The sequence below is a fragment of the Chinchilla lanigera genome, unplaced genomic scaffold, assembly GCF_000276665.1.
Source record: "Chinchilla lanigera isolate Chin_1 unplaced genomic scaffold, ChiLan1.0 scaffold00096, whole genome shotgun sequence".
NCBI lineage: Eukaryota > Metazoa > Chordata > Mammalia > Rodentia > Chinchillidae > Chinchilla > Chinchilla lanigera.
In genome coordinates, this window is record NW_004955497.1 from 6681777 (window position 1) to 6694304 (window position 12528).

Sequence of the window (12528 nt, forward strand, 5' to 3'; positions counted from 1 at the left end):
GAAGTCCGTTTCAGTTAAATGGTTTAAAGCACCTATGTGAGTTCTGTTGTAGCGCTGAATTGTTTGGACCACTTCATGAAACACTTGGAAAATAATATGTAAACACTAGGGATGCTGTTTAATCTCTCTCCAACAGTAGAAACTTAATGTTTGTACTTCTGGAGGCTGGGAAGTCCTAGTCCTCCACTTCAGAGATGATGCCTTGTTGCTATCCATCAGAGGGATGTGTACTATCAGCACATGGGCAGAAGAGGGAAAAGCTGAGTTTGGACCAGGCTCTACACTGGGCCCTAGTCCCCTTTTATAAGGGGACCAACAGTCATGAACAGCTTTAGCCTTTGTCAGTGTAACATCCTCTCTGACATGCGTCAAGTCTGTTTCATTCTCTACCGTGCTTTTTTGCAACCCTCTTAGGTTATGCTCACTGTGTTTTTATATTTGTGTTTAAAAAGTATTTTGTCTAACACTGGGCTCAATTTGACAGTCTTTGTACTCCCAAGTTGTAAATGCTATGGGTGAAGAAAAGGTCCTAATTGATCACCTTGAATATTTTCTAATAAAGTAGGATGGGAAATAGCTATAGTATTCCCTTTATAATCTGGCAAACCTGGATTTGTCTCAGTCAGTGCTTAACATAGTAGATGGTAGTTCTTAACTGTCCTTGAGAGTTCACCTTCTAGTAGTGGAGAGTTGGATTTAATATTGGGATGGGCATGATGGTGGCGTGCCCGTAATCCTAGCACCCTGGGAGGCTGAAGCAGGAGGATTGCAATTTGAAGCCTAGCCTAGGGGGCTTGGTGACAGCATAAGACTTTTGTGAAATATAGAAAAAGGGTTGGGGATATAGGTTAGTGTACAGGCCATGGATTCAACCTCCAGTATTAGAGAAATGAGAAGATGGTTATTTCAAATTCATTCTCCATTTTTTGCACTTCTAAAAGCAAGATTTATATTGTATTTCTCCCTGTGGTAGAGCAGTTTCCAGACTCTGGTTCTGTTAATAATGAAAGTTGCTTAGCTTGTGGCCCAGTTGGCGTTTTTTATTTGGAAAAGGAGTAGTGAGGATTAGCCGCAGATACTTAGTAGCACGACATGGTATCGCGTTCAGTAACTCAGCTTTTCATTACCTGCCAACTGAGAGCCTCAGTAGTTTTCCTGCCCAACTGCTTAAGAGTATTTTATTTTTTATTGGCTTTTTTGAGAAGGTTTCACTGTGTAATTCAGGATGATTTTGAACTGCCTCAGCCTCCTGAGTGCTGGGATTACAGGTGTGAGCCACTTCGTCCAGGTTGAGTATTTCAGAAGTTCAGAATTAGATCATTCCTCCAACTAATTAGTTTTTAAACATGATTGCCCTCTCCTATACTTTAGGATTAAGTACTATGTAAAGTTAAGATTTTCTAGGGTTTTTTGAAGCTTTTAATCTTGCATGTAATAATACTTTAATGTTGGTATTTGCCAAATTAGTTTTGTAATTTTTACTGTTCCCTGATTTGCAAATTCCTAGTATATATAAGGTTCTCTTATTCAAAAAGCTTTTGCATAGATCACGCTTAACTGAATTCATATCTAAAATGCACTAAAGAAAATTATTTCTTCCCTTTTTAGGTGAGGATTGATAAGGAGTAAATGTTGGCTTTTTTTTTCCTAATGGTCACTGACAACCACTGGAGTTACTGTCTTGGAAAATGGTGTCCTGGTCGTGATATGCTTGGCTTTTTCCCCTTCGGCTCTTGGCCATTCACGTTCATAATGATCTGCAGGACTTTTCCTTTGAAGCAACATCTGCAGAATTTGCCAACATAGTGGTACCATGGTCCACTTCATACGTCTCTGCATCTTTGTTTTATTTGGAGAATTTTCAGTAACTGCTTCAGTGCTATGGTTGATTGAGCTTCAGAAACTGGATTGTAGACCAGTTGGAATGGATACTTTGTCTTCCTCAAATGCAAAATGTTCCTGCAGCCTCTAAATTTAAATGCAATGCTTCAAATTCTAGTTCTGTGACCTAACTTACTTGATCTAAGGGTGGAGGCATTAAAAATCTGTATTAAACTGGCTAAAAGAAAACTATCCATAAGCTTTTGCCTTGGTTCAGGGTACAGAGTAACAAATCACAAATTTTTTTTTTTGTACCGGATATTGAACTCGGACCTTGCCCTTGGCAGACAGGTGCTTGTGCCGTTAGCTATATCCCTGGTCGAAATCTTTGGGTTTTTTTTTTTTTTTCAGTCACAGTCTCGCTATGTAGTTCATTCAGAGTGGCCTTAAGCTCACTTTGTAGCCTAGGCTGCTCTCGAACTTGGAGCAATCCTCCTGCCTCAGCCTCCCAAGTTCTGAGATTACAGGCATACGCCACCAGGCCCGGCCTCAAATGTTAAAGTGACCGTGTGGTCAGATGCTCACAGATAACCCGCAACCCCGATACCACATGTAGTGGGAACACGTAGAATGCTCTTGGAATAGTGTAGAAGCTCTGCATAGCGTTGATTTCAAGAGTGTTACTTTGAATGTAGCATTGTGACTTCAGAATGGCCGAGCCACCGGGCAAGAGTATGAGCTGCCACTGATGCACAGGCAGAATAGGCTGGCAGTTCTGTGCAGGGAAAGACGTCAGCCTCTCCTGTGCCCTGGGCTCGCTCAGGTTTGTGGCTACTGCACCTCGGCAACGCAGCAATGTGTCTGGTTCTCTAGTAGTGTGTTACCAACCAGGGAGAGTTACACTACTAGCATTTCTTGGCCCTGTTCTCTACTAAGTATGTTGTTTCATCCTCAGGACAGCTTTAAGATGTGGGGACTTCCATATTTTATGTGTAAAAAGCAAACAAGGGGAAAATGGCTCATCACTGCCAGAAACTGGCGAAGTGGGGACTGAATTCACCGCAGTCTCCATGCCAGGGTCTTCCCCTAGCTAGTCTGACTCATGTGGAGCCCTGATGACCAGTAGGTAGTATGGGGGGGCGGTGGTCTTTTTATGTACCTTTCTTGAGGTATAACTGATATGTGAAGAATTGCACAGATTTAAAATACAGTTTCCTGAGTCTGAACATAGTAAATACCTTTATACCATCACATACTTGATCCTATATTATCTAGTTCTACTAAATTGTTTCCCCATTCCTGTTACTTTATGTATGCTTTAGCTGTTAGGAAAAATTAGTTTTTTGTACACATACTTGCCTTTGCCTGAAATGTTGCACTATCTCTGGTTCAGTTGAGTTCCTGTGTGTCCTTCAACATCTAAGCTTAAAGTGTTGTAGGTGATAACTTGGCTAACGCAAGTAAGGAGAGTACAGGGCTTACAATCAGGAGAGAGACTCCTAGAATTTTCCACAGTTCCTGTGACAGATGGGTTTGCTTCTGTTGGTTTTTTATTTTTATTTTTTGTGGTAAGAATGAAACCTAGGGCCTTGTACATGCTAGGCAAGGGCTCTTCCACTGAGTTATACTTGTAACCAATAGTGTTTTAATTTTTTAAAAGTCTGCTGAGTGTGGCTGTGCACACACCTAGTGCCTGATACATTGTAAGCATTCAGTACATGCTCTGAATTAATGAGATGGGTGAAAAGTGCGGCCCTAAAAAACAAGTTCTACACTTTGGTTTGTGTGTTCAACTTTATTATGAAACTAATGTTTTTCAGAAATTTGAGGACTGCTAACAGTTTTGCTTGTGAATAATTGGGATTGTTAAGCCGCCCGCACGGTGGGGAATGGCAGAACCGACAGCCCTTCGTTCACTCCCCAGCGAGTCTTGTTACCCTCACTGTGTGTGTCACTGGTCAGTCACGTGAGGACAGTGGATTGAAACAGGACCCCCGGCGTGTTCTCCGTGCCCAGTCTGTGATTCTGTTTACCACACGTGAAAAGAAGCCAGCCTGTGACTTGTCAGGACACGGGGATGCTGCTTCTCACTTCAGGGCAGTGGATGATGCCGGGCATTGAGAAGGGAGGGGTGAGAGACAGCAGGCTTGGGGAGCTGTTTTTCTTAGGGCAGGTAGTGAGGAAATGAAAATTTTTCCATTTGATAGCACAGCAATTTTCCAAAAAGCCATTAATGGCAGTGTTATGAATAGGCATAATTTTTTTCAGTGTTTTGAGTTAATCTTTAAAGACAGCATTCCTCACAAGCAGATCTTGGGGTTAAAGAATGTGTGTTTTCCAGATTTTTGATTAATTCTGATAAACTGCTTTCTTAAAGGCTTGTACCAGTTTGCACTCCAGTCTGCAATGCAGGAAAATGCTTCCTAGCGCTGTCCTCAGCAGTGATTATTGTTAATGTATGGTCTGTGCTATTTTGGGGAATTTTTCTGTTACTGAATTTGAACACTTTCCTGGTTTCCTTTCGTCTTTGCAGTCTTTATGGGGTCTCTTTGTAGGCTCCCAGTGATGAAGTGTCTCTGTTCTCTGGTGATGGTTAGCCTCCTAGTTTTATCATTTCTATCCTGACAATGACCCTCACCGTGTTACAAAACGCTCCATCACCCCGGCCATGGCTGCCTTCCTGACTGACCGCTTCCACCCCCACAGTTGCCTTCAGTCACACTTAACCTCCTTGCTCTGCCTGTGGTAGATGCCAGGCACATCTTGCATGAGACCTTTTGTAATGTCTCCTCAGTCTGGAAGGCTTTTCCTTCAGAGATCTCCATGGTCTGTCCCTTTTTCTTTGTAGTTTCTGCTCAAATTTTATCAAGACTGCCCCCTAATGTCCTGTGAAGAACAGCAAAGTCCATCTTTTTCTGTGCCTTTATTACACTGATTGATACCCAGTATGTTTTATTGGGAGGGAGGAGGGGCTGTGTTTTCAGTCAGCTTGTACCTATAGGTCTTTATTAGGAAATACTTGCTGGAACCTATTCTGGGGAGAGGAAGATAAGGCAACACCATGAAACTGTTGCTTCAGGAGGTGATAGTGTAAGAGGAGGAGAATCCTTCAAGGCCAAAGGTTATCGAGACATGTAAAAGAGCAAAGGGAGGGCCAGGTGTGGTGGTACACCCTTGCATCTGAGCTCCAGGGAGGGAGGCTGAGGTAGGAGGATTGACTCTGAGGCTAGCCTAAGCTACATAGTGAGACTGTCTTGAAGAAACAAAACAAAACAAAAAAGACCTGGAGTCTACAGGACTCTTGGGCTGTCCTGGGGATTGAACCTTGGACCTTCACACTACTCTGCATTCCCACCCCTTCTCAGTTTTTGAGACACCCTCACCAGGTTGCCCAGTCTAGGCTGGAACTTGCGGTCCTCCTGCCTCAGCCGCTGAGGATGTTGGGATTGCTGGGATTACAGATGTGTGCCACCAGGCCCACGTATAACTTTCTTGACACACGGATTGTTCCTGGTTTTGTTCCTGGCCCCATTCCACTTCCTTGACTTCAGCCCACAGACTCGGAAACCAACATAATTAGCTAGGCTGTCTCTTCCTGTGCCTTTCTCGTCCCTTTCGTTGCTACACTGCCTGGTCGCCCACTGCAAATCTGGCTTCCGCCTCCACTATTCTGATGCAACTGTATTCGCAAAGGTTGCCAAAAACTTGGCCATTAACAAATGTAGACAAGGCCTGTTTCTATTTTAACTTATGTCCTTAATACTTGGCAGGGCCAACCGATCCCTTCTCTTCCAGAGACCTCTCATCTTCACTGAGGTTCTTACCTACCTGGCTCCTTGATGTTCCACCTTTGCCACTTCTTTCTGTAAGTTCTGTGTAAGCTAAGCGAGTGGTTCTCAAAGGGTGGTCCTGAGTTTAATTCCTGGTACCAAAAAAAAAAAAAGTGTGCCCTGGCTGGCAACACTAGCATCATCCAGGAACTTGTTAGAAATACAGACCTAGAGCTCAGGACAGCTCAGTAGTTGAGGGCTTGCTTAGCATATAATAGGCCCTGTGTTCTCTCCCCAGCACTCAAAAATCAAAACAAAACCACTGAATCTGAAATTCTGCAGGTGGGCACTGCGCACTCTGTCTTTAATAAGCTCTCTGGATAATTAAAATGTGTGCTGAAGTTTGCGACCCCTGCTGTAATATACTTAAGCTTCTCACAATCTCTGAACCTGCAGATTGGTAGTTCCAGCTTCTAGGGCAGCTCCGTGTGGATGTCCTGTGTGTATAAGAGATGAACTCAATAGAACTTTGAGCTGTAAGCAGTGTATTTGTGTGTTGTGTACTGACATGAGTACGTGTCTGCCTTGAAATGCAGCTCCTTTTAAATGAGCAACCCCCATACATTGTGAATCTATAAATCCATGCCTTGTCATACAGTTCCCTTTACTTACACTTGTCAGTGAAAATGAAGGAAAGTACTTTTCCCCTTCCTTAAAGTTAGTAAGAGCCATGACTGAACTTTGAATTCTCTCTCTTCTGAACTAGTCCGTTACCTTCTGTTTTTGTTCAGTGGGACCCAATTCCAAAATGATATCATCCTTCTTTTGAAGTCTTCCTCAATGTTGTGGCAAAAACAAAATACTCAGGTTTACATCTCTTTCATAGTCCTGCTAGTGTAATATTAACAGTTTCTGTGTCAACTATAAACAGTTGCTGAAATTTTGCAGTAAAATTGCTAAAATTTAAGTAAGGTAGGCTTTCTTTTCTGAGCACAAGAGTAATTTGAAACTGGACTTGATTTGCTTGGAATATGAGCATTTATACCATATTTATTCCTACTCAGCACCCCGATTATGCATGCAGGAAACTTGCACAGACTGTGTTAGCCACATCGCTAGGTTATGAATAATAACGGTGAGGCAGCATCTGCAGCTGTTATGCTGAGCTGGGAAAGTGTACAGAGGAGTAAATAAGCAGCCAAGGTTCCGGGCTATGATTCTTTTTCTTTTCCTTTTTTTTTTTGTACTAGGAATCGAACTCACAACCTTGTGCTTGCCCAGCAGGCGCTGTGCCACTGAACTATATCCTCGGACCCTGTGATTCTTAGCAGACCCTGAAAGTCTGAGCTAAGGGAGCACCTGCCATTTCACAAGCCACTAATGGAAAAGGCATAGAGAAATTGCTGTCAGACGTACTTTGCTAACAAGATGAGGGTTTTTGGCAATTGTGTGGTTTTGAAAAGAAATCCAGACGAGGACTCTTTAATGAGGCAGTGGCTAAGGGAAGATGCAACTGGATTTTAATTTTTGATACACCTGAGAAGGAAGAGAGAATTAACTGCTCGTGGAAGATGAGTAATTAATCTCGAGAGCATTGAGAAGAGAGACTGCATCCCATTCTCTGTCAGATCCTAGCACAGACACTGTTGACCCACAGTAGGAGCTACCTACTCCACAAGAGCAGCCTTTCCACAGCCTTCTGGTAAATCCCTTAGCCTAGCCAGAGATAGTGGCACATGCCCATAATCTCAGCACGGGAAAATTGCCCCAAGTTTGAGGCCAGCCTGGCCCACATAGTGAGTTCAAAGCCAGCCTAAACCATAAAGTGAGACCCTGTCTCAATATATACACCCACCCGCCCCATTCCTTAGCACAGCACGTGCTGCCATCCAAAGGCTGGTCTTCAAGCTTTTGGGTGCCCACCCCATCCCCCGCCCCATGAGACTATTCAGTGTTGCTGAAGCTTGCGTCTGCTTCCTGCCCTGCAGTTCTGCTGTTCCTGCACTTCATACACCTGCTCTCCCTGCACCCTCCTGTCACAGACTGCTCAGGCTCCAGGGGCCAGTGTGCTTCCTGTAGCGTTCCCGGAAACCTTTCCCCACCTCAGATCTAACTCTCCCTGCTGCAGGCCTTTTGGAACCTGCACCTGACTTGTGCTTTGTCCGCCGTGTAGGTGACTAGACTGTTCATCCTGCTCCCCACACTGTTGGGAAGGGCCAAGATTTGTAATCGGAGAGCTTGGGATCCCAACTCCCCTATGTATGTTCGCCTGAACCTCAATTTAGAATATTTTAACCCATTGTACAGGAATAGTAAAGACTTAAGTAAGAATTAAGATACTACCTGAGGATATTTTTAGTAAACTCAATAATTTACAAATGACAGTTTAATGAATTCCTCCACTTACAGGGTGTCAGAAAGCAGGCGGGCACATCTGATACTTTACTGGCCTCAGTGAATGTTTGAAAGTTAGCTGTTCTTTGTGTTCGTACTAGCACTTAGCACAGAACCTCGAGGAGAAAAGCTGAACTGAAATAATGCAGTGCTGGTAGAGGGCAGAAGCATGATTCCTATCTGGGGAGAGTAGCTTAGAGGCAGAGCCTCTGAAGAGCCAGTAAAATTCAGTATTCAAGGACCTGCACCATACAGTAGAGGTGGAGTGATTGGTGGTGGAGTGAAGGAATGTTCTCGAACTAGTGGAACCTCGGCAAATTTTGCCTACACACTACAATTCAAGCTCTTCTTTGGCTGATAAAGTTAGTAACTTCCGAAGTCTGATATTTGTGTATTAGCAAATTTTGCTCTTCACAGTCATTCTAAACACCCACAGATTTGTGTATCTATCTATGCCTACGCTTTTCTATTATCTTTTTAAAATCACTTCAGTATCCCTGTGTTACATTGTTGCAGCAGAATTTTATGTAACTCTGGACACAAAGAAACCTAAAACAAAATAGAACACAAGCAGCAGCACTTTAAGCAAGGCTATTTATAATTCTCTGGTTCAGTGGCTTATTGTCTTCTCTAAAAGGTCACAGATTAGTTTGTATATCTATAAATTCAAGGAACCTTCCCAAGGAGAGAGAGATAACATTTTGAGCTCTTCTAAGCAAAGGTGCAGTGTAAATGCAAAATGAGATATAATTATCCCTGGGCAGAAAACATTCTTAGGAACTCTCATCAGATGACCTTAAGCTAAAAGGATCTGACTCCAAACAGCAAAAGTAAAATGGAGAATGAAGTGAAGAGATGTGATCAAGCTTCGAGGCCCAAGGAAACTTTTCCTTTTAAAGTTCTGCTTTTTTTTTTTTTTTTTTAACTAAGCAAGTGCTGTACCATTTAGCTATAAGCTCAAAGCCAATATTCTGCATTTTAACCCCAGACAAATGAAGGAGGTTTGTAGTAGATTGCATAACAGCCATTCTCAGTTCTCTCTTCGTGGTCTCAAATAGGAGCCATAGTGCGTCCACCCCTGGAGAGGAACCATGATTGTCCAAGCTAGTCATGGCCATCCTAGCCTTCTCTGCTAGATTCTTGGATCATCTCCATCCTTCTTAGCTTCTCTGCTCTGGCTTGTGACCTGTGGGGGAAGTTGGTTAAGTTTTTGTGAGAATTATTTCATAGTAAAAGAGACAAAGCAAATAATCCTTTCCTGTTTGGGTGAGGACTTGGTGCTACAGGAGCTATATTGTATCCAACAAGGAAAAGCAAGAGAGTCTAAAGAGAAAACTGGCCAGACCCCTGTCATGGAGCCCCTCACAACCCCTGGAACCTAACAGTGTTGCTTTTACTCCCTGAGGAGTCCTTGTATTTATGGTGCCCTTCCCTGCTGTCAGGGAGAAAGATGCCCTATTCCAAGTCTTTCCAGTAAAGTTGAAGTTCAGCGGAGGAAGATTGCCTTTGAACCATCACAGTCAGTATAACTCAGGTGTTTCCGGGGACATCTCTGAAAACAGGTTGCTCTCAAAAGCAAGACATTGGGACAATGATCATAAACTGGCATCTGGTGCCTGGCATGGTGTCACACACCTTTAAGACCAGCTCTCAGGGGGCTGAGGCAGGAGGATCGCTGTGAGTTCAGGGCCAGCCTGGGCTACATGGTATGTTCATGGCCAGCCTGAACTACATAGTAAGACTTTGTCTCAAAAAGAAAATTACAGGTAGGCCCCCGGAAGGAGGGCTTCTGGCGCACGGGGAGCCATGGGCGGGGAGCGCTGGTCTTCTGGTTGGCTAGCTTCCTCCCTTGTAGGCCCCCGGAGGGAGGGCCCCCGGCACATGGGGAGCCATGCAGCAGCGGCGAGTGCTGTTGCACGCCTGCCCTTAGGCCGGCCGCCGCCGCTCAGTTGAGATCTATTATGACACAGAGAAGCAATGACACAATTGGCCCGCCATGCACTGACTGCAGATGCCCACCCACGGACGTGTGTGAATCACTCAAACTTTGAACAACCCCTGGGAATACATGCCATACAATGGGCCACTCTTGCTCCTGCCATTGAGAACCAGAAAAGTCCAGAGCCAGCGGAGAAGCAGCTGCTGAACAAGGACTCAGAGAACATGAGAATGCAGACTAAGCCCACGGAGTCAGAGGTCCGGTGGACTGGGGTCACGAGAGCCGCTTGGAAGCTGGAAACCAGGAGGACCTTGCACAATACCTGCAGAGACTCACTGGAAGCCATTCTTCCCCTGACAGTACAGGCTGTGGTAGAGCTCCGGAGAAGTCTGCAGCAGGATTCCTGCTGCCTGTGCTGACAGTTGGGGAGAGGACACTAACTGGTTGTGGGGTCCCAATGTGATGGGAGGCTGGAGAGAAAATGCTACAAAAAATGGCTTTTGCCCCAGATGGCTCACTTGATTTTTGACAACCCTTAGGCTGTAACTACTTGTTAGATCCTTGTTGTGTATCTCTGTCTTCCTGAGAAACCACTTTAAAGATACCACCATGTATTACTGCAGTCATTGATATTTTCCTACTAATCTATCCATAACTCTGTAATGTTTGTATTGTTCCTATCCTATTTCATAAATGGATCCATGTTTATTATTATGTGTTTCCTACAACAACCATTGAGAATTATTGAATGATTATTCAGTAGGTCACTCATGTATAGTTCTATTTATATTCTTTAGAAGCCACTTTGAAGATACCTAAGTATAGTACAACAACTATTGATAATCTCCTACCTCTTTTGTCTGTAACTCACTATCATTTGTCTGTTTGTTTTCCTGAGAAACTAGCTTGTAGATAACAATATGTAAAACAATGACCATTGATAATTTCCTACCACTTTGTCTGTAATTTGGTAAGCCCCCCCATTATTATGTTATCCTTTTACTCTTTAAATTAAAAAAAATTAAAAAAAAAAAGAAAATTACAAACTTCTGTCTTTTCCAGTTGATGCACTGAAGCTACTCCTTGTACATTTATTTATTCAGGAAACAGGTTTATTACAATAGGTACCACTACATATAAACTTGGGTTCCGACTCTCTGGAGGCAGACATAAAACAAATATTCCAAAAGAAAGTAAAGGCAGCCAGGATCAATGCTCAGGTGCCCTGAGGTCGAGCACCCATAGGTGGAGTGGGGGTGGTGGTAGTGATCAGAGAAGGCTTCTTCAGGGGAGGAGGAGCAAGTAAACTGAGTCACCATCTATTCTAGTTTATTCCAGGATTGTTGAGGATTCATCAGCTGAGAAAGAGTAGTTGGGATGGAGGGGAAGAGACACCAAGAAATGTAGATAGCAGAAATGACGGAACTGGCGATTAACCAGCGAAGTGAGAGAGGTGGCGGCAGTACAGGACCGTTCCCACGACCCGGGTGCGTGGAGCACGTTCATCAGTGTGTTCAGCCGCACAAATGGACCGTGTTCTCTGCTGCTTTCTGCCCTCGTCCTTTCAAACGTGCCACTGGGGCTCTTCCTCAGAGACCTAGGGCCTACCTCTCCACCTCCTCCACGCAGCTGGCCAGCACAGTGCTGGAACTCTGCTCGACCCTCTTGGAACTCTGCTCGACCCCCATGGCAACGAGCCCTGCGAGCCCATCCTGGGGCACCCGGCCCTCTCTGTCCGCCCAGCAGGACCCGCGAGCTCTATCGAGCGGCAAAGGAGTCGGCCAAGATCAGCAGAGCCTGACCTGGATGAAGGCAACGGACCCTGAGCTACAGCTGGGTAAGAATCTACAAGTGGTGTTGCGTTACATTTTGCTTGGCTTATCACATAGTAGAGTTTAACGGATAAAAACCAGGACAGAGAAAGGGAGTGAATAGTTCGGGGCTAATACATAGGCAGTTGGACAGCTAAGCTGGAACGCAGCACAGGAAAAGCACGAAGGTTCCTCAGCTGTGCCAGGAGAGCGTCCCAAGGCTTCGGCGTGCCGTGCTGGGCTCCAGGCCGGCCGTCTCTCCCGTGTTCCCACTCCCCCTCCCCTCCACGCTCCACTCCACCTGCACTAGAAGCAGACACTGGAATACTGAGGCACGCGTGACCCCAGTGCCCAGGCCCGGATGCAGCAGGTGGGCGGCCCGGGTGCCCGGGAGGCGTCAGCCGCCCAGCGCCCGCGGGAAGGGGCTGCCAGGGCGGGACGCTCAGCGGCGGTTACGGCCCCCAAGCGGGCTTCACAAGTCAGTGACCGATTTAGGGCTTCTGGCCCTCTCTGCTTTCCCCACATTAATGTCCCCCCTCAGCACCTTTTAAAAATAAAAAAGGCACAACTGGACAGGAATCCATTCTTCGCGTCGTGGCAGATGTATCCAGCCGACTGCACTTTTCTCTTTCCTCCGCCGACCCCAGACTGAGACGCGCTCACAGGACCCGTGAGCCGGGTGGGCGCAGCGGGGAACAGGGGGCGCGCAGGCTGGGCCGGCACCGTGGCTGCGAGGCCTCCGGGGTGAGGACTGCTGGCGTTGGGGTGCGGGCGGGGACGGGGAGCCCCTCCG

General features: G+C 45.4%; 1 protein-coding gene across 1 annotated transcript in view; it reads left to right on the forward strand.

Annotated features, from left to right (window-relative positions):
- Positions 1-11011: 11011 nt before the first annotated feature.
- The window catches only part of LOC102014801, a 2546-nt gene continuing 1029 nt past the window's right edge, over positions 11012-12528 (forward strand). Inside the window, exons 1-2 of the mRNA XM_013505453.1 lie at positions 11012-11761; positions 12277-12492. Coding sequence (XP_013360907.1) covers positions 11341-11761; positions 12277-12492 — 637 coding nt within the window. The 5' untranslated portion in view covers positions 11012-11340. The remainder of the gene's footprint in view (positions 11762-12276; positions 12493-12528) is intronic.